Source organism: Ailuropoda melanoleuca, chromosome 3 (genome assembly GCF_002007445.2).
Source record: "Ailuropoda melanoleuca isolate Jingjing chromosome 3, ASM200744v2, whole genome shotgun sequence".
NCBI lineage: Eukaryota > Metazoa > Chordata > Mammalia > Carnivora > Ursidae > Ailuropoda > Ailuropoda melanoleuca.
In genome coordinates, this window is record NC_048220.1 from 87,358,483 (window position 1) to 87,380,058 (window position 21,576).

The 21,576-nt window shown below is 39.4% G+C and overlaps 1 protein-coding gene across 5 annotated transcripts in view; it reads left to right on the forward strand.

Annotated features, from left to right (window-relative positions):
* The window catches only part of FBXW11 (F-box and WD repeat domain containing 11), a 121,211-nt gene that overhangs the window by 88,718 nt on the left and 10,917 nt on the right, over positions 1–21,576 (forward strand). For all 5 annotated transcript variants that reach the window (XM_019808353.2, XM_019808354.2, XM_011235280.3 and 2 more), the window contains 7 exons: positions 685–871; positions 1,743–1,833; positions 9,492–9,629; positions 15,065–15,183; positions 16,209–16,458; positions 19,135–19,253; positions 21,182–21,292. In XM_019808353.2, coding sequence (XP_019663912.1) covers positions 685–871; positions 1,743–1,833; positions 9,492–9,629; positions 15,065–15,183; positions 16,209–16,458; positions 19,135–19,253; positions 21,182–21,292 — 1,015 coding nt within the window. The remainder of the gene's footprint in view (positions 1–684; positions 872–1,742; positions 1,834–9,491; positions 9,630–15,064; positions 15,184–16,208; positions 16,459–19,134; positions 19,254–21,181; positions 21,293–21,576) is intronic.

A 21,576-nucleotide genomic window follows, 5' to 3' on the forward strand; every position in this document is an offset into this window, starting at 1 on the left:
GTCAGTGTTTCACCTTTTTTGTCTCCTTGGCCCCGAGGGGTTCACATAGGTCATGTATTAAGAGGATGATTTGTTACGAGAGAGACCGTAAGTCAGAGGGGGAAAGAACACCAACTTGGGAGCAAGAATCAGAGTTGCAATCTAGGCTTTACTATTCTATAGCTGTGAAACCTTGAGGACTTTACCTCTCTGTGCCTCATTTGTAAAATTTGAGGAATTGTTATCCTGTAGTGGTTTTGTAAAAGAGTTATGTAAAAGAAAATGCAAACAAGTCTTTTTTCATAATATCTGACAAATAGAAAACTGTCTAAGATCGGCTTTTACATGTTGCCATGAATATATATCATATATATATATATATATATATTTTTTTTTTTTTTTTTTAAAGTAAGCTCTATGTCCAACCTGTGGCTTAAAACTCAATGACCCTGAGACCAAGAGTTGCATGCACTACTGACTGAGCCAGCCAGGGGCCCTGTCATCAGTTTTATCTTAAAAACTCAGAATCAAAAAGAAGCATATGTGTTTATGTTCTCATGCACTTGTATACCTGCAGAACTTTTGATATTACTCAAGTATGTTACCTGGTTCGGGATTTCTTTATTCCTCTTCCCTTTACAGAAATGGTGACTGGTACATTTCCATCTCCCTTCCCATTCCTTCACTGCCTTTTCTATTTTGTAGAGCAAGGCTTAGACCACATAGCAGAAAACATTCTTTCTTACCTGGACGCCAGGTCTCTGTGTGCAGCAGAGCTGGTATGTAAAGAATGGCAGCGAGTGATCTCTGAGGGAATGCTTTGGAAGAAGCTGATTGAACGAATGGTGCGCACTGACCCTCTATGGAAGGGGCTTTCAGAAAGAAGAGGGTGGTAAGTTCTAGGGTTGCTTGTTCCCTTGAAAAAAGTTTCTTGGACATAGGGTCAGTTTGACTGCTCAAATAAGCAGTTATACTTGCCAAATGTGTTGGCCCATTTTAAACAGGTCGGAAAGAGGAGTGGTCTCAAGTGGTGGGGGGATGGAGGGGTGGTGGATGGGAGTTAAAGCTGTTAGAATAATTCCTTTTGCAATGCGTATTTCCTTTACAAGTATTAACTGTAGGAAGTATTATGTAGTTTGAATGAATAATTTGGCTTTTCAAACCTATAGTATTTATGGTTTTCCTTTCACATTATTGTTAGGTGATGATACTATTACCAAAAGATAGATAAGAAAATATGAGAAAGTCAAATAATGCCATTTTGCTATTTGTCATTGCTTTTGGTTGAAGATACGGGAGGCACAGCAGGCAGTAGTTTTCAGATAATCCATTAGCTTACATCCAGCTTTATAGCTTTGTGCACCTACATACCCTGGCCCACTTAGCATGGAGAGAGTGTTAGAGATGGGAGTACGGTTTGTGGTGTGAGTGAGGATTAGGGCTGTATTTTCTTCGTGGGAGGAAGTTTGATATGTACCAAGTAAGGTTTTTCACAAAGTTACATTAGCACTTTTTATTAAATTACAGAATGAAAGGGTATATTAGTATGTGTTAGGTGTTCAGAAAATAAAAGTCCAGGATTACGATACAGAGCTGGAAATTAAAGTAAACTCATGTCTAACGTGTGAATTTAATGGTCAGAAATCCTGCTTCTGAACTGTCAAAAGACTTGGAAGATACAGTATCTTTGTAAGTACCCTGTTTAAATAAAATTCACCCTTTTATGTGCAAAAATGTAACATCTGTTTGTTTTTATTTGCCAGGGATCAGTACCTGTTTAAGAACAGACCTACAGATGGCCCTCCCAATTCATTTTACAGGTCATTATACCCAAAGATTATCCAGGATATAGAGGTAACTTTATGATTTATCTGTTTTATGGGCTCTTTGTGTCTTGTTCTCAACTTTTTATGTTGCCTTAGAGTGTTTTTTGCTCTAAAAATGTGGAGCTAGTAATGTTTTTTTAAGTTGAATTCTTAAAGCAACTGTGTCATAATCAGTGTATAATCTGCAGCCGTTCTTCAGAGTAGGTAATGCCTTTTTGTAAAAAATGATCTGACTTTTCTACAACATGAAATACGTCTGCAAGGTTGCCAGTGAATTAAAACCTGAATCCAAAGTCAGCTTTTTATTCTAATTTGATAAATTTTCCAAAATCCAAGGCGCAGTTTCTCAGGTCAGCAGTTTCACATTTTTGAGCCATCTCTAGGGAACTGGAGAAGGTACAGTCTCAGCTTCCTCTGTAAATTTCCCATAACTTTTTTCATAAAAATGACTCAAATATGATTCTAAGCAATAGTTAAGTGGGTTTTATAGAGCAATTCATGCTCCTGGACCATTTTAGATGTGAGTGTAACTTCACCAGACCAGTAAAACTCTGTAAACTTGATGGGAAACATTGGAGATGTTTGATATTATTCGTGTGTTCTAATTAGTTCAGTTTTATTATTTAGCCCTTTTCCTTGAACCAGGAAAGACATGCACAGGCATTTCTCATTAACTCTTTCACATGTGTTCTTGGCAGGTCTTGGTTACTTCACTATTTCCTCCTTGGCGAAAAGTTTAGCCTTTCCTAGGCAGTGCTGTATCACCCATAAAGTTATACTCAGTTTCCCAAATGTGAAGTAATCCTCTCCCCCAGGTGATAGACATAAAAGTTATTGTGCCAAAATTCATTAATGGAGAAACATGTGCCTTTTGGGGAGTCCCCTCCTCTCCCTTTAAGGCAGATGTGAACTGATGGAATGATTAGGTTAATGGTAAATCTCAATGTGACTAGAGTATCATATTTAAAACACAAATCCTTGTCTTGAGTATACAGCTCCCTAAAATGAGCTGTAAAGCAATCTTTTAGGGAAGGCTAAATAATATAAAACTTCTGCCTGACAAATCATAAAGTTTAGGAATTAATTGATCCATTGGCAGTTCAAAACTTAGAATAAATTGCTCCTACAGACACAGTGTTAACTTAAATCTTAAGTTGGTGTATGTGTGCGTTTCAGGGGAGAGGGGCTGTCCACTTACTCTGAGATAGTTGTACCCAGATATTGCTTCTGTATATATAGTAGAAACTACATTACTTTTTGCTTTTTTTTTTTTTTCAACTATTCTTTACAGAGTATCTCCAAATTTCCTTGAATAGTTTTAGCAAGTCCTTTGTTATGAGAAGGATGATGTTTAAAGTCAATAAACGGGAACTCTGGAAGAACTTTGATCAGGTTGAAGATTTTGGTGACATAGATTATTCTATTTAATCCTCATGAGTACTGTTTTAATCGATAGTATGAACTCAGTATTCTGTAGCGTGATAGTATGTGACACCACCTACCATAACCATTTCCTCAGGCTGAAATAACATTTTAAAGTTAGTGGAGGAGGCAGATGTGAGGGAAATGGAGCTATGGGGGAAAACCCTATTTGATACAAAACCTCTACATCACGGTGGTCTGCCCAGTGGTTCTTAAACTGTGGTTTGGGAAAACCCAGTGGTTGGCCACAAGAGTCTCCTCCAGATTTTTGTGGGCTAGATCTCTTAGTGTAAGGGATAATGTTTTATACTTTGGTATATTCATGAATAGTAGTAATATATATAAAAAATAATGTATCACACATATTAGAGTGTTTACTTGTGCTAGATACTTTGTGAAGCATTTTATAATACACTTTTTCATTTAACACTCTGAACAATACCTCGAAAGGTATAAGGCTGTGGTCTTATTTAAAGTGAAGGAAACCAAGACTCCACAAGGTTAAATAGCTTGCCCCAGATCACACAGCCAGCGAGGAACAGAGTCTATGATCAGCCTTATATTCTTCTGCACTTAATACAACTTTCTGTACTGTGGATCACTGGTACCTCATCAAAATAGAGTTCTTTACCTCTCTTTTGGGAGTATGTTGTACTCTGTCCAGGGTGGACACACATGTAGAGAGTTGTATCAGTGATCTATGGATCAAACAAAGGGAGACTGAAGGGCTTGGCTCTTGACCATGTGGCTGGTATGAAACTCTTACGGCAGAATATAATAATTATAGTACCCTCTTTTGATCCTTTGCAGTATACCATGAACTGTGTTGGGTGACTTAAATAGACTATTGCGTTTAATTTTTATAAGGTACATACTATCCCCATCTGTAACAAGGGGAAACTAAGACTAAGAGAAGAGATGGGAGTTTAACTGAGATTGCCTAGCTTTAGGCTTAGCGTTGTTGTGTGTCATTTTCAAAGTGGAAAATTCAGGAGGTGAAGGAGAAAGAGGTATGTTGTTGTACGCCCATGGACTTTGCAAGGTGGTCTTCTCATCTTTCCCCGATGGTGTGTGTACTCAGCATCCTTGAAAAAAGGGTATGAGTTAAGATAAGATTAATTGGCCTGTTTTAGTTCCAGTTATGGGAAAGACAGTGTTTTAAAGGGTTTTAAGCACATTGCTGAAAGATAAATTACACCCTGAATGCTAAGCGGATGTTTGTGCCCCCTGCTCAGTTGCCCATACATGCTGCAGAGTCTCTGTGTGGTTCCCGTGTGCTTTTGCAAAGTTGCCAGCTCACAACACCTTTTTCTCGTTGTGCTTTGACACCTCTATTTCATGTACTGGCTCCTGTCATCTGTTCATTCCCAGATTTGACTTTGATGAGCAGATGACCTTGCCCTTCTACATTGACTTATCAGAAATTGGCTAATTTTTAAGAAAAAAGTTGAGAATCTAGCTTAGTGTGGCCAATCCCCATTATTCAGGAAATGAAGATGTGAGAGATGAAGTCCGGGGAGAATAAATAAGAATTCTTAGCTTTCTGCAAAGGTTCATCTCTCATGGGTGTTCTTGCCACACAGAGAGAAGTGAAGGTTTAGAGTACCTCTGAGGTGAGAAGGAATTCCTGGAAAACCTGAGGCACATTCCTAAAGGAAGCAGCCATATTTCCTCTACTATCTAGAGTCTCAGTTGTTCTTCTTGTTACTGTTGAGCTTACTATTAGGTACTTTGCCACAGTGATTTAATTTAACCCTCAAATTATCGAAACTGAGATTCTTAGTCCATAGCTCATGGTCTTTTCATTCTGCCACGCCCGCCCCTGCCAAGCGTCTCTCAGCAGAGAGATGGAAGTCGTTATAATAGGCTCCAGTCAATCAGAATTCTGTGTCTTGCACTTGGATTTTTCTGTTGCCATCTCAGAATAGTGGCAAATTCTTTCATGTAATGTGTCTTTTCCCTCTTTATTCACTGGATTAAAGCCTTTGAAGCACTCTCCTTGGAATAGACCACTGGTAAGATGATGGTGTGTTGTATCTCACCTTTTAATAAACCACATTTTATTCAGGGAAAGTGGGGAGCTTTTTTGTGGTTTGCAAACTTGATATTAATATTGTCCTGACCAGAAAATGCTGAAACTTGCCCACCCACCCAGTTGTGTTTAGGCTTCTAAAAATAATGTTATTCCTCCATACTCAGACATCTGTTTTCACTCTATTGCCAATTTAAATGCCTCTGTATACTCTGTGTATCATGGCTGCTTTCCCAGTATTTTGAAAATTTGCACAGGGTAAGGGGATTTTACAAGTTCTCAAAAACACAAAATATTCCTCTACAGTAGCCGTATCACATGATGTCGAAGTGAAATGACAGGTATCTGCATAATTAAAGAGGTGCACCTGTGTATGCCTTGTATCCCGGCTGCTGGAGTTCATAGTTGAATTGCGTTGGAAGGCTGAGGCCCTTCCTGGGAATGGTTAGAGAGGGCTCGGGCTAGCAGCATTAAATATCAGCCTAGACCGAGACCAGCCATTCCTGACATTTTGGTGAGACGATTTTTTTGGTCATGGCCTACTCCTTTTGGTCCATGTTCTCCGCAAACGAGGAAGAACATGTCTGCTGTCATTTGAGGCACTGTGACGAGTACTTTACATATGTAAGTTCATTTGATCCTTACAACAGTTTTGAGGAAGTAGATGTTATTTTTCCCATTTTTACAGAGGAGGAAACTGCAGCTCAGACAGTCCCAGCTCATTTTGCCAAAGCTGCTAACTGACTTTGATATTTTCTGTACCACAGTGGGCTGCCTTCCATTTTTAAAGGCCTAGTTTTTTATTATTTATTTATTTGTTTTTAAAAGACCTGGCTTATAAGCATTCTAGTAAGAGTTGAGGTCTTCAAATATGGTGGTGGGTAGTATTTTGGGCAGGCACAGTCAGCAGGAAGTGCTGCTTTCTTTTGTGGGTGGCCTGGGGAATTGAGAAGAGTGAAGTCTTAGGAATTACGTGAGATTGGTGTGCAGCAAAATGATCAGCTCCCTGAACTGGTTTAATGTCCCTGTCTTGGCATTTTGAGACAGAAACTACAGGTGTTTGGGGATTCAGAAACTTAATAATTTTTTTAACACAGCCCTAAGTGGGAGCTTCCTAAAATGACCTATCAAGAATTATCTGGCAGTCCTTTTCTTTTTAAATTCAGAATTGTATTTTATTTTTTTATTATTATTTTTTAAAGATTTTATTTATTTATTCGACAGAGATAGAGACAGCCAGCGAGAGAGGGAACACAAGCAGGGGGAGTGGGAGAGGAAGAAGCAGGCTCATAGCAGAAGAGCCTGATGTGGGCTCGATCCCATAACGCCGGGATCACGCCCTGAGCCGAAGGCAGATGCTTAACCGCTGTGCCACCCAGGTGCCCCCAGAATTGTATTTTAGAACATTAGTCTCTTTTCTGAATGTTGAGAAGCTAAGCCATTTCCTATTTCTTAACTTCCGTTCAACTTAGAACAAGAGCCTGTTATCTAGCAGAGCATTTGAGAGGTCCTGGCTTCTGCTTCTTGTTTGAGGGCCAGAGATGAACGGTATGGCTCAGCCTTTCACATCGGGTGGTGTTCTCTGTCCAGACATCTCCGGGAATGTGTGCACCCCAGGCTGACAACTGCCTCACCCCAGCTCATCTTCAGTCCTCTCTGCTTATCTTTAGGTCCAGTAAAAGACTGTAATCAAGTCACCCAGTTCTAGAAAATATTTTCCAGGAGAGGGGGAGAGCATGGAGGAAATTCTTTTCGGTATGGGGATTCCTCCACTTCCTCTTTTTACATGAAATTATTTTTTTCAGTCTCCCATGTGATAGTGAATGTACTTTTCTTTTGCATTGATACATATAGAGCAACAAAGCTACTTACTGATTCAATAATATTTTAAAGTGATTATTTTGTAACTGAAAGCAGCTATATGAATTTTTAAAATAACCTGATATATATACACACATATACATATACATAAAAGATATATTGCATAACTTGGTAATACTTTGGGTTTATATGGAGTCACGCATCCTGGAGCAACTCTGGGCCCTCATAGGGTGTGGCCTGAACATCAGTGACCGCTGCCAGGAGTCACTGGCCGTGAGTAAGACTTGTTACCGCCGCATCTGTCTCCTAAGTCAGCATTTTCCTGGTATACTTAGCTTGCTGGGGGGGCTCAGGCACTATCTAAAAATATGTGAGTTCTCTAAATGATTTTAAGCATTGAGTTCAGTTTAGGTATCTTTTTTTCTGGACCCCTTTTCAAAAAGTTGCTTATACAGACAGATTGTTACCTGTGTCAGTAGCGGTAGCAGAGGTGGGGGTGAGTTAATTTTTTTTTTTTTTTTGGTTTTGGAATGTGCTTTTATTTCTCACATTTTACAAACTTACTAGAAACGATGATGCTGCCTAAGAGGCTCTGACTTGGTAGCAGATGGGCAGAGGAGGGTTCTCGCGCTCCTGGCGTCTCCGTGGCACTGCCTTCCTCCCGTGGGTGTTGGAAATATGTGATCCTGCCCTCTCTCAGGGCTGTGCATAGGAGCTCTTTGAGGGCAGGGGTTAGATTTCCAGGCTCCTGTGCTAAGTACAAAGGCCACAAATGATGAAACATTTTCCTTTTAGGCGTATGTATATCACCATTTCCAGCCTTTCGTTTCTTTTTCTGTGAAATGAGGACAATAAATTCAGCTTCAGAGTTGTGATGATTAAATTGGCTATAAAATATTTAAAACACATAGCATAGTGTTATGAAAGCATAGTACCTGGCACATAACATTCAGTAGATTTTTAACATTTTAGAGCACACAGAAGCATACTGCCTTCAACGCGAGAGGAAATATAGTTTGTTAGATGTCAGCAGAGCCAGTAATTAAGTGCTTACTGTGAATGAAGATGAGATCTGTCACCTTTCTTCAGCAAAGCAACTAATTAAACTTTTAGCTGCTCGGATAATTAACTACTCAGAGATAATCTTTCAAACTATATCCTGAACTCAGATGTAACCAATTATTTTAGTCTAGTGCGCCCCCTAATTTCCAGGATTTGGAGTTTACACTTTGGTTGTTCTTAGTGGAAATACTGTGTCCTTTGATCCTGAAAATGCCTCATATCCACTACCAAAGGTTAGGTCTTTGAGTGCTCTGGGCATGACCCACTTTCTCCTTACACTTTCCCCACTGGTGTGAAGCCATAGGTCTGTTTATCTCAATGTAAGTGTCCTACAGCACTTACAGTTTTAATCACTCACTTGACACTCATATTTTATCTGGAATTGTTACTGATCTTATGCTCTGTGTTCACTGCCTCAGTAGCTAGGACTAGACTTCTTTATAGACACTGTATATTTCATTGGAAAACATGGACTCCGTGTCAGGAAGAACTGGGGATAATTTCCAGCTAGTCCAGCTACTAGTTTTGGGGCCTCAGAAAATTAAACTCTTCCCATATTTACCAAAGGGAAATAATACGGACATCCTTCCAAGGTTAATGTGTGGATCATTTAGCCAAATAAACATGTTTAGAGTATATCCAGTTCCAGATACCTGTGTGCCTCGAGGGGTAGCTCCCTTGAAAGCAGTATGCTTCCTGTTCTTTTCGTCCCTGGTGCCTAGCACAGTCAGTATTGTGGAATAAGGGAGCATCTCGGTAAATGTTGCATGAATGATGAAAGAATGAGAATCCGGGGTGGAAATGTGCCATTCTTATTCTAAAGGACCTTTCAGTCTGGAAGAAGATTAAAAGTGGATACCAAATAAATTTTTTTCTGTAGTAGTTGGCATGTAATGGTTTTTCAAAACCTTTTCTCAGTGACCAAGACAGTGCTTTGGATGATTACATAGATTGTCAGTATATGCTTAATGGTGGTGGTGGTCTTCTGCCAAATATTTTAATTGGCATTAGAGAGTGACCCAGTGAGTTACTGTTTATTTGTATGTTTTGGGTGCAAAAGGCATTCTTTAAACATACTGAGTTCTGTCTAGGCCATTTTTTTTTAAACCCAACTCAAACTCATTGGAAATCCTATGATGGTTGCCAGACAGTCAGGGAGCGTTTGAGAAAAAACACTGTTGGGCTAATAATGTCTTACTTGGAAAAGAGCATGATTCCTATCCACAGACAGTTATGCAGACCAAGATGGGGTATCTGGTATGCTGTTCCTGGAAGCAACACTAAAGTCTGAAGCCTAATAGAATAGTTGATTCACAAAAACTCATCTGTTTCCTCCTTTCCTCCCCTAGACTATAGAATCTAACTGGCGGTGTGGACGACACAACTTGCAAAGGATTCAGTGCCGCTCTGAAAATAGTAAAGGTGTCTACTGTTTACAGTATGATGATGAAAAAATTATCAGTGGCCTACGAGATAATTCTATTAAGGTGAATGACTGTATTTTGTATGTATTATTTTTAGAATTGTAGTTATGTGTTAGACACTAGATCACTGAATCTCTCCGTTTACTCCAGATTGTTTTTTTATCTGTTCCACTCCATCTTGGCAGCTCTCAGTGTGGTTCTAAAAAACTAGAGCCAGAGTATTTCCCTGTACTAACACCAGACCCCTGGATTGTCTCACTTCTTATCCTTCTCTAAGCACATTCACACTCTATATTCTGTGTTTAGGTGCACATTGAAAATATCTCAGTGTCACAGGGCTCTTGCTGACTTTGCTAGCTGGTGGAAGTGTTGCTAACTTGCCTGTAAATCAAAGTCATTACCTTTTATGGGTGCTGACAGAGGCTCAGATGTTAACACAAAAGAATGATAGAGCAATTTATATTTGTATGTTTTAATTCACTTTTCAATACTAGATAAACTGGATCATTTCTCTGTGTTTAATGTTTGGCAGCTGATCTGACAGATTTTGTTTTATACTGTTTGTAGCTTATTTTCTCATATTTAAGAAAACATCATGGGTTTTTTTTTTACCGTTTTTTCCTTTTTTCAAGTTATAATTTACATTCAGGAAAATTCGCTCTTTTTGTTATAAAGTTTTGAGTTCTGACAAGCGCAAAGAATTGTGTAACCATAACAGAAATCAAGATATAAAACAGTTCATTATCCCCAGAAGTTCCCTTATTCAGCCCCTTTGTGTTTAATTCTTCCCCCTAGGTGCTGACCTTTTTTTAAAATCTTTTTTTTCCTGCCCTTACACTTTTGCCTTTTAGATAATATCCTATAAATGGACTCACACAGTATGTAGCCTTTGAGTCTGGCTTCTTACACTTAGCATGGTGCATTTGAGATTCATCATTTAGCAATAGTTGATTCCTTTTTGTCACTGAGTAGTAATCCAGTTTATGAGTGTACCTCAATGTGTTTATCCATCTACCTGTTGAAGGACATCCGTGTTTCCAGTTTTCACAATTATGAATGAAGTCACTATAAACATGTATGCCAGTTTTTGTGAGAACATAGGTTTTCAGTTCACTTCAGTAAAAATGTAGGAGTGGTATTGTTGACTCATGGTCAGTGTGTGTATTTCCTGCTAAGAAATGGCCAAGCTGGTTTTCAAAGTGGCAATACCATTTTGTGTTCCTGTCAGCAGTGTACGAGAGTTCCATTTGGTAGCCCTTGGTATTCTCAGTTTTTTTTTTTCCCTTGGATATTTGCCATTCTAACAGGTACGTAGACCTACCTCATTTTGGTTTAAATTTACATTTCCCCAGGGGCCTGGGTGGCGCAGCAGTTAAGTGTCTGCCTTAGGGCGTGATCCTGGCGTTCTGGGATCAAGCCCCACGTCAGGAGTCAGGCTCCTCCGCTGGGAGCCTGCTTCTTCCTCTCCCACCCCCCTGCTTGTGTTCCCTCTCTCACTGGCTGTCTCTCTGTCGAATGAATAAATAAAATCTTAAAAAAAAATTTACATTTCCCCAACGATTGATGATAACATGCATCTTTTCTTGTGCTTTTTGCCATCTGTGTATTTGTTGATGAAGTATCTGTTTGGATCTTTGGTGCATTTTTATTTTTTTTATTTTTTATTTTTTAAGTAGCCATTAACATTTTATTTTATTTATTTTAATTTTTTTCAAAGATTTTATTTATTTATTTGACAGAAAGATAGAGAACACAAGTAGGCTGAGCAGCAGGCAGAGTGAGGGAGAGAAGCAGGCTCTCTGCTGAGCAGGGAGCCCGACATCAGGCTCGATCCCAGGACTCTGGGATCATGACCTGAGCCGAAGGCAGACACAACCAAGTGAGCCACCCAGGCACCCCATCAGTTAAAATTTTAATACCTAAATTTTTATTATTTTTTTATTTTATTTTATTTTCTTAAATTTTTTATTTTATTTTATTATATTATGTTAATCACCATACAGTACATCCCCAGATTCCGATGTAAAGTTTGATGCTTCATTAGTTGCGTATAACACCCAGTGCACTTTGGTGCATTTTTAAAATGGGTTCTTCGTTTTCATATTATTGCACTTTGAGAGTTCTTTCCTTTTTTTTAGATATGTTTTGCAAGTATATTCTTCCAGTCTTGGCTTTTCATTTTCTCAAGGATATCTTTCATAGAGCAGATTTTGATTTTAATGAAGTGTCATATACCACTTTTTTCTTTTATGAAGATTATGCTTTTGATGTCATATCTAGGAAGTCTTTCATGGAGCTTTTTGAATCTATATTTATGTCTTTCATTCACCAAATTTCAAGTCTTTGGCCATTATTTTTTCCCATATTTTTTCTGCACCATTTTCTTTCTGTCTCATTCTGAGACTCTAATTACATAAATACCAGATCTTTTGATATTGTCTTACATTTTTTTTCTCCAATCTTTTTTTCTCCTCTCTTTTCTGGATAATTTCTGTTGGTCTGTCCTCAAGTTGACTGCGTGCTGTACCTCCTTCTTAGAAATTCACAGGATAGAGTGGCATAGGAAGGCTCTGAGAAGGTCTTCAGTAGAGACATCCAGTGTTTCCTGACTTCCAAAACATATTTGACCACAATAGCCCTGATAACCTGTGGCCACCATTTAATTAATTTAATTAATAATAATTTTGGCAATTATCCTTTAAGGAATAGATAAAAATGGTTTATAAGGACCTTGTCAAAGCGTAGGCTGTCCATGGGCTTACATTTCATTTACATTGGATGTGTTTTTAAAGAATTGTATTTATAGAGGTATACTGTGTTTAATTTAAAATAGGCATGCATTTGATTTATAAGCCATAAACAGTAGAGCAGAGGTGTGTTTTAGAGAGATCATCTAGACCAGTGGTTGGAAACTTTTTGTACTTCATTCTGTACCAATCCTGGATCACTAATCACTCTTCCAAAAAAAAAATTTTTTTTTTTTTAAAGTAGGCTCCACATTGGGCGTGGAACCCAGTGTGGGGCTCAGACCCATGATCGTGAGATCAAGACCTGAGCTGATATCAAGAGTTGGACACTCAACCCACTGAGTCACCCAGACACCCCACTAATCATTCTTTCAAAGTAATTGGTTCGAANTCCCAGGACTCTGGGATCATGACCTGAGCCGAAGGCAGACACAACCAAGTGAGCCACCCAGGCACCCCATCAGTTAAAATTTTAATACCTAAATTTTTATTATTTTTTTATTTTATTTTATTTTCTTAAATTTTTTATTTTATTTTATTATATTATGTTAATCACCATACAGTACATCCCCAGATTCCGATGTAAAGTTTGATGCTTCATTAGTTGCGTATAACACCCAGTGCACTTTGGTGCATTTTTAAAATGGGTTCTTCGTTTTCATATTATTGCACTTTGAGAGTTCTTTCCTTTTTTTTAGATATGTTTTGCAAGTATATTCTTCCAGTCTTGGCTTTTCATTTTCTCAAGGATATCTTTCATAGAGCAGATTTTGATTTTAATGAAGTGTCATATACCACTTTTTTCTTTTATGAAGATTATGCTTTTGATGTCATATCTAGGAAGTCTTTCATGGAGCTTTTTGAATCTATATTTATGTCTTTCATTCACCAAATTTCAAGTCTTTGGCCATTATTTTTTCCCATATTTTTTCTGCACCATTTTCTTTCTGTCTCATTCTGAGACTCTAATTACATAAATACCAGATCTTTTGATATTGTCTTACATTTTTTTTCTCCAATCTTTTTTTCTCCTCTCTTTTCTGGATAATTTCTGTTGGTCTGTCCTCAAGTTGACTGCGTGCTGTACCTCCTTCTTAGAAATTCACAGGATAGAGTGGCATAGGAAGGCTCTGAGAAGGTCTTCAGTAGAGACATCCAGTGTTTCCTGACTTCCAAAACATATTTGACCACAATAGCCCTGATAACCTGTGGCCACCATTTAATTAATTTAATTAATAATAATTTTGGCAATTATCCTTTAAGGAATAGATAAAAATGGTTTATAAGGACCTTGTCAAAGCGTAGGCTGTCCATGGGCTTACATTTCATTTACATTGGATGTGTTTTTAAAGAATTGTATTTATAGAGGTATACTGTGTTTAATTTAAAATAGGCATGCATTTGATTTATAAGCCATAAACAGTAGAGCAGAGGTGTGTTTTAGAGAGATCATCTAGACCAGTGGTTGGAAACTTTTTGTACTTCATTCTGTACCAATCCTGGATCACTAATCACTCTTCCAAAAAAAAAATTTTTTTTTTTTTAAAGTAGGCTCCACATTGGGCGTGGAACCCAGTGTGGGGCTCAGACCCATGATCGTGAGATCAAGACCTGAGCTGATATCAAGAGTTGGACACTCAACCCACTGAGTCACCCAGACACCCCACTAATCATTCTTTCAAAGTAATTGGTTCGAATTGGTCAGAAATTAGAAGCAAGCCTTGCTGTTGTAGAAAGACAGTTAAATGTCTGCAGCACTTGTTATATCTTGGCTATTTGCAGTAAACTTGACGGATGCTGTAAATCATGATAGTATTATTTTACAAGGGAAGAAATAGGTCCACACCATCTATTTTTAACAATCCAATCTTTTTTTTTTTAAGATTTTATTTATTTATTCGACAGAGATAGAGACAGCCAGCGAGAGAGGGAACACAAGCAGGGGGAGTGGGAGAGGAAGAAGCAGGCTCATAGCGGAAGAGCCTGATGTGGGGCTTCAATCCCATAACGCCAGGATCACGCCCTGAGCCGAAGGCAGACGCTTAACCGCTGTGCCACCCAGGCGCCCCTAACAATCCAATCTTTAAAAAAAAAAAAGATTTCTCATCCCCCATTATATGGGGACAGTACTGAAAACTTGGAAAATATTGGAAAGAGCAAAAGAAGGGAGAAAAAGCGCACTCAGAGAACAAAACCAACTATCACTAACATTTTCTTGCCTTCTCTGTTTTTCTTTTTTAAAATATACATACATACTGGTTATGTCACTATATAGATGGCTTTTGTTCTGGTTTTTAAAAACCATTACTGTAATAAAGCATTCTATTCTTTCATTAAGAACTTCATAGTTTACTTTTAAATTTTTCTGAAATGTCCAACATTTTTTATTTTAAAATTTTTGTAAATAAACAATGGGTTAGGGGGTATGCGTGTTTAAAGGCTCCTAATAGATATTGTCACCTTGTTTTCAGAGGATAAGCCAGCTGTTTTCAGAGTTTAAAAATTCCCCTTATAAGGCTGTTAAATGTAATACGTACAATCATTAGAGTGACAAAGTAAGCAAAATAGTACATCTATTTTGGAATTACTCAATATTGCCTCTTCCCTTTTTGTCATTTTCTACCTGTTTGAAGTTTAACTGCTCTTATTTACTATAACACAGGTCTGTTTTATTTTATAGTTCAGAGACAAACAGATTTATCAGAATGTGATACACTAAATCACTCTTTGTGGTTGATCTTGTCTCAATAGATTTGGGATAAAACCAGCTTGGAATGTTTGAAAGTGTTAACAGGACACACTGGCTCTGTCCTTTGTCTCCAGTATGATGAACGTGTCATTGTGACTGGTTCTTCAGACTCTACAGTGAGGTGAGTGATTTGGCTTCACTGGCCTGAACTTACGTATCTTCCATGAGAAGACTGAGATTGCACCCTTTTCCGGTAGAAGCGGACACATACTTTGTATATGTGTTTTTATGTTGTATTTTAAAACCACTTTTTAGGTGTAGGCTTATTTGAACAAAGTAGGCTGCAAAGCTAACTTAAGTAGGTGCTGTTCCTGTTGCTGTGTGTTACAGAGATGGCAGTGTACTTTCATATAAAAGCACATTACCAAGTATTAGGCTAGCTTTCTCCTGGGAGACCATGCTCCAGATATTTGGAAAAGTCACCAGCATGCTTAGTATCCTTTCTCGGACTCAGTGCTTCAAGGCCACTACTTTTGCCATATAAGCCTGTGTCTTTTCTCCTTTGCTCTGTGTGAACTTGTCCTCTGGGGAGATTGGGTTTACAGAAAAGCTATGGCGTGAAAGGGCAGCCCCTGAGAACCCTGTATATATCATGGATGAAGCAGTTGGGATGCTGGCTTTGTCCATAAAGCAGCTGGGTAACTAGATGAGTGTGGAAATTGATGAGATGTCATGACTTACAGTCTCTAGTTTGCAGTGGGTAAATAAGAGACTCAGAGGCCTGTCAAAGATCAAGAAGAACCTTAAGCTTGGAAACTGTCCTCAATTCCCCAGCTGCCAAGTGAACGCCTTCCCTCGTCACCTCAAACTCCCTGCGGAGCCCATCTAGTTGAAGAATCATTTTGTTGTCCTCAACACAAGCTTACAAGCATGTCCCTGAATACCCAACTTTAAATAAACCTAAACCTGGGCTGAGCCAGGATTGTTCCTTTTTTGAAGCCCTCTCAGTACTTCTCAGCAAATAGAATAATTGCTGATGGGGGCTCCTTTTAAGCATGATTTGAGATGTCAGATCCCTGTCACCAAATACAAGTGAAGCTTATACCTCTCCAGCCTACTACTAAGAATGGGCCCAGGGCACAGACCCTAGACTCATTTCCTGGTTGTCTTAACAAGGACACTTTGGGCTTTTCTGTTCTCATCTAGAGTCTGGGATGTGAACACGGGTGAAGTTCTGAACACATTGATCCACCACAACGAGGCTGTCCTGCACTTACGCTTCAGCAACGGACTGATGGTGACCTGTTCCAAGGATCGCTCCATCGCTGTGTGGGACATGGCTTCTGCCACTGATATCACTTTACGCCGTGTCCTGGTTGGCCACCGCGCTGCTGTCAACGTAGTAGACTTTGATGATAAATACATCGTGTCTGCCTCTGGTGACAGAACCATCAAAGTGAGTGTGTCTTCGGTCATAATTCTGCTAACTCCTGTCCCGATTAGAACACAGAGAAAATAGAGGTGGCTTTTACCAACCTGGTACCTAGCAAGATCTTTATTCTCCTCCATTTGTGCTTCATCTCTTGAGGCAGTCCCATTCTTCATGCTTCTGGAGTCACGGGCAAGGTAGGAGGAAAGGGTCATGGGTCCAGGATACAGAGCAGCCCTCTTTTGCATGAAATGACACTGTCGATCACATTTTTAAGGGAAAGAGAACTAACCTGTGGAACGTGTATACTCTGCGTTAGGAGCTTTTCATTACTATGAAAACCAGCACTCTGTTGAGGTAGGTATTGCCTCCATTTTACAGCGGGGGCTCGGAGAGTGAAGAACTGGGCTGGAGACCACACAGCCGGTTAGTGGCAGAGCTGAGATTTGATTTATTCATTATTTACTTAATTTTGAGAACCTGCCATGCCCTAGAGCCTGGGCTGGATGCTGGAGATACGACAATGAATAAGACACATCCCTCCCTACCTTCAAGAAGCTCAGCATGTGGTGGGCGGCAGGCATGAGACAAACAGTTGTAGTCTGGGGTGACTCACAGGATGTGGTAGGTGCACTGACTGCAGTATCCATATTAACTTTTTTTAATGTTAGCTTCTGTTTTTATAACAACTTTATTGAGATAGAATTCACATACCGTAAGATTCACCATTTAAAGCATGCGATCCAGTGGCCATTAGCATAGTCACAGTGTTGGTTAGCCATCCCTCGTTTCAGGACATTTTCACTGCCCTCTGTAAAAGCCTCATACCTATTGACAGTCAGCCCCCTGGTCCCTGGCAGTCACTCATCTACTTTTTGTCCATGGACTTGGCTCTCCTAGACATTTCATGTAAATGTAATCATATAATATGTGGCCTTTTCCGTCTGGCTTCTTGCACTTAGTGCAGTGTTTTCACGGTTCATCCGTGAATATTGTAGCATGTATCAGTACGTCATTCGTTCTAATGACTGAACGAAATTCCACTGTGGATGTAGCACGTTCCGTTTGTCCACCCGTCAGTTGATGGACATTTTGGTGGTTTGCACTTTTTATTTGTCATGAATAGTGCTGCCATAAGCATTTGTGTACAAGTTTCTGCACAGACATAAATTTTCAGTTCTCTTGGAAGGTAACTCTGGGTTTAACATTTTGAGGAACTGCCAAACTTTTTTCCAAAGTGGCTACACCCTTTTAAAATCCCACCAGCAATATGTGAGTGTTTGGATTTGGCTCAGAAAACCTTTTTATGAGCAGCACTAGTTAGCATTCTAGTGTCTAGTTTCTAGCCCCACAAATCACAAAGGTAGCATCAAACTTTAGATTGAGTGGTCTGGAAGCTGGACAAGTAGGGTTTGTATGCAGTCATTCAATCACCGCTCAGTCACACCAATTGGAACGAGATCACTGCCTCAAGTCAAGAGGGTTTGGGCCTTTTTACAAAACAGCTGTTGCATAAGATCAGCCTGGAGGGTTTCTCCATATCCTTGCCAGCACCTGTTATTGTCTGTCTCTTTTATTTCAGCCATCCTCGTAGTTGTACAGTGGTATCTTTGGTTTTGGTTTCCATTTCCCCAGTGACTAATTATATTGAGCATCTTTTCAGTGCGTCTCGGCCATTTTTATCTTTTTTGGAGAAACATCTATATAAATCTTTAACTTAAAAATTGGATTATTTGTTGGTTTTTTTTTATTGTTTAGTTGTAAAAGCTCTTTATATATCCTGGTACAGGTCCCTTATCGGGTAAATGATTTGCAAATATTTTCTGCCATCCTGTGAGTTCTTTTTTCACTTTCTTGATGGTGTTCTTTGAAACACAGACGACTTTTGATGAAGTCTGGTTTATCAGTTTTTGTCTTTTCTTGCTTGTGCTTTTGTTGTCATGTCTAAGAAACCATTGCCTAATCCAGGATCACAAAGATTTACTCCTGTGTTTTCTTCTGAGTGTTTCATAGTTTCAGCTCTCACATTTACGCCCTTGATCCATTCTGAATTAATTTTTGTGTATCGTGTGAGTTAGGGGTCCGACTTCATTCTTTTGCATGTGGATATCTAGTTATCCTATTCAACTACAAATGCAGCTGGTAAAATAATTCAGGGCACTTTTGTTGCTTTGCGTCTCCTTATTTGGCTTGTAATATATTAAGTGTGTCTGTGAACATCTAAGTCTTGCAGATGGTTTCACAAAAGAGGGGTTATTTATTCCACATACATAATATTAGGAGTGATGTGTCAAAACAAATGGAGCTGTTCAAGAAACTATGCTGGTAAAGAGGAGGATGTGAAAGGTGAAACTTTTTCACATCAGTTACATTGGATTTGACATGTCAGCTGGCATGAAAACATAAAATCTGGCCCACACTCTTCCTTCTAGGCAAGTGAATGTCTGAACCATCCAGGAGATGTTCTCTTTGTGAATATCTCAAGGTTTGGAGACTTCACAGCTTCCCTCTGTGTTTCATTCCTGTTTTATCACTCTGCAGCCAAGAAAACTGTATGCTGGCCAATCTGTCCCCCAGCCTCAGAACCATATTTTATAGTCAAGTATTTTGGTCATTCTTAGGAGCTCTGATTTTTTTAAAAAGGTGTATTGTGAGGGGACTTTTCTGCATTTATTCTTAAAATATTGCTAATCTGTTCTACAGGTCTGGAGCACGAGTACCTGTGAATTTGTTCGTACTCTGAATGGGCACAAGCGAGGCATTGCCTGTCTCCAGTACAGGGATCGGCTGGTTGTTAGCGGATCATCAGATAATACCATAAGGTGGGTAGAAGTTGGTGTGCTGACAGGGCAGGCCGATTTTTGCCATATTTTTTGACTCCCCTCCCAGTCCTGATGTTTGAAAGACTCCGAGTCTTTGGAGATACTTCAAATCTGTTTGGCTCTGCATACTGAAATGGGTAAACGGATTCCCCCAATACACATGGTTTATAACATCAGTTCCACCCAAGATCCCTTAATACCAGAACCTTTCAGAACAGAGGGCACTCTGGCCTGACTTTCTACTTTTCCTTACCTGTAGTTCCTGTCTCCCTCGCTAACAGCTGGGAGGAGTGTACTTTATCTATCTCGCACAAAGACTGCGTTACAGAATCACCCACTCCTGTTTTGTCTTGTATTTTATCTCCCTTTCTTCCTCCCAATGCTCAATGACCTCGCTTTCTAATAAATAGGACTATCCTTAAACATTTTATTTATTAAGAACTTCCCTTAAATATCTATTTACCAATCCTTAATCATTTTCGCATTGTCCTAACATGTGCCAGTACCTTTTTTATAACCAAATTGTTCAATGTTTTGGCAAAATAAAGATTGGTTTCAAGATAATTTTTAAAAGAAGGGAGGAAGGAGGGAATGAAACCACAACAATAGAGCTTAAACTGCTGTGCATTTTCTTTTATCATTTTAAGTTTTAAGGTGTTATAAAAGTCAAATGAGAACCTGAGTCTTGGCACTTTGTATTCCTTAACTGTTGCAGCAGGTGACAGTCCTTAACTTTCTCTTTGGGCTCTCTGAGGTTTGACAGAGAAATAATGTATATTCCTTTATAGTTTATAGAGGGGACACTTTGGAGTCAGCGGCAGTGCTGAATGGCTCTGTTCACAGTAGGTTAGAGAAGCCATCGTCACGGACACTGATGAGAATATTTGTGAGGGTGGCTGTGCGAAAATATTCATGGGGCGGATAGGAAGAGCTACTGGTAGAGAAGCTAAGAAAGGGTTGTTACAGAATTAGTTTGCTAACTTTGTTTTATACATGTTTAGTTTGCTATGATATCTTTCTGCAAACAATGTAGAAAAATCAATAATAGGAAAATGTAAAAATCTCAGTCTTCAGAATAGTTGTATATAAATCATGCGCCAAGATAAAGGCTGAATGTAATCTCTGCGTTTGTATTTCTGAGATGCTTCATATACCTGATGAGAGGCTCCCACCGTGACCTTGTAAACCGGACAACCCTAATAGGCAGGATTATCTAGGAAGGGGTGTCCCCGAGCCTCCTCAGGAGAGGGAGACCACCCTGCTGGTGCACTGGTGCCAACTTCAGTGGGCCTCATGGACTCTGGGTCAGAAGTGCCTGGGGTGGAAGCCTAACACCCCTGGCTGTACATACTATATCCTCCCCCGACCCACACACAGACATGCCTTCTCTTCTTTACAGCCTACAATCCCTGTCTCCCCCGGAAAAGTCCTTGTTAGACCATTTGGCTACATGGTTTCACCAATTCAGACATCAAGAGAATGCCTAGGGACTAAATATAATTGAAATTTCTTATTTGTTGATCTTATTTAAATAGTAATACATGCATGTGATTAAAAAACTGAATAAAAGGAAATACAATGAGAAATAAGGCTTCTATCCAAATTAGTGCTTTTTTAAAAAAGTTTTTATTTATTTATTGAAGTAATTTCTACACCCAACTTGGGGCTGGAACTCATGACCCTGAGGTCAAGAGTCATATGCTCTTCCAGCTGAGCCAGCCAGCCGTCCCCCAAATTAGTGCTTTAAAATACACAAATGGTATAAATATACGTACATATCTTTCTGTGTGGATAGCATGGACTGGGAGTGAGATAGATACAAAGAAGTCCAGGAGAGTGAAAATCATGTATGGGACAGATATGAGGAACTCCAGGGTAGTGTGAATCATGTGGGAAGTTGTTTCACAGAGATCTGTTTTACTTTCAAGGCTATGGGATATCGAATGTGGTGCCTGTTTAAGAGTCCTAGAAGGACATGAAGAATTGGTCCGATGCATCCGGTTCGATAACAAGAGGATTGTCAGCGGGGCCTATGATGGGTATGTATTTCAGATTTTGAAATGCGCTGCTGTCACTGGACCTGGACGGAAAACGAGCGTTGTATGTTTAGCAGTTGTGTGTGTGCCAGTTCTGTGTCAGAGCCTTCCTGTGTGACGGAGGGCAGATGCTACTACACCGCCCAATCACGTCAGGCCGCTCAGGCCCAGAAGGATGCTCCTACAGGAGCAGAGCCTCTGTAACTCCTGTGCGTACACTTTTAACCATTATTATAAACTTTGGGAGTGGCTTAGATTGTGCAGGAATTCAGTTCTTTGCCTTAGCC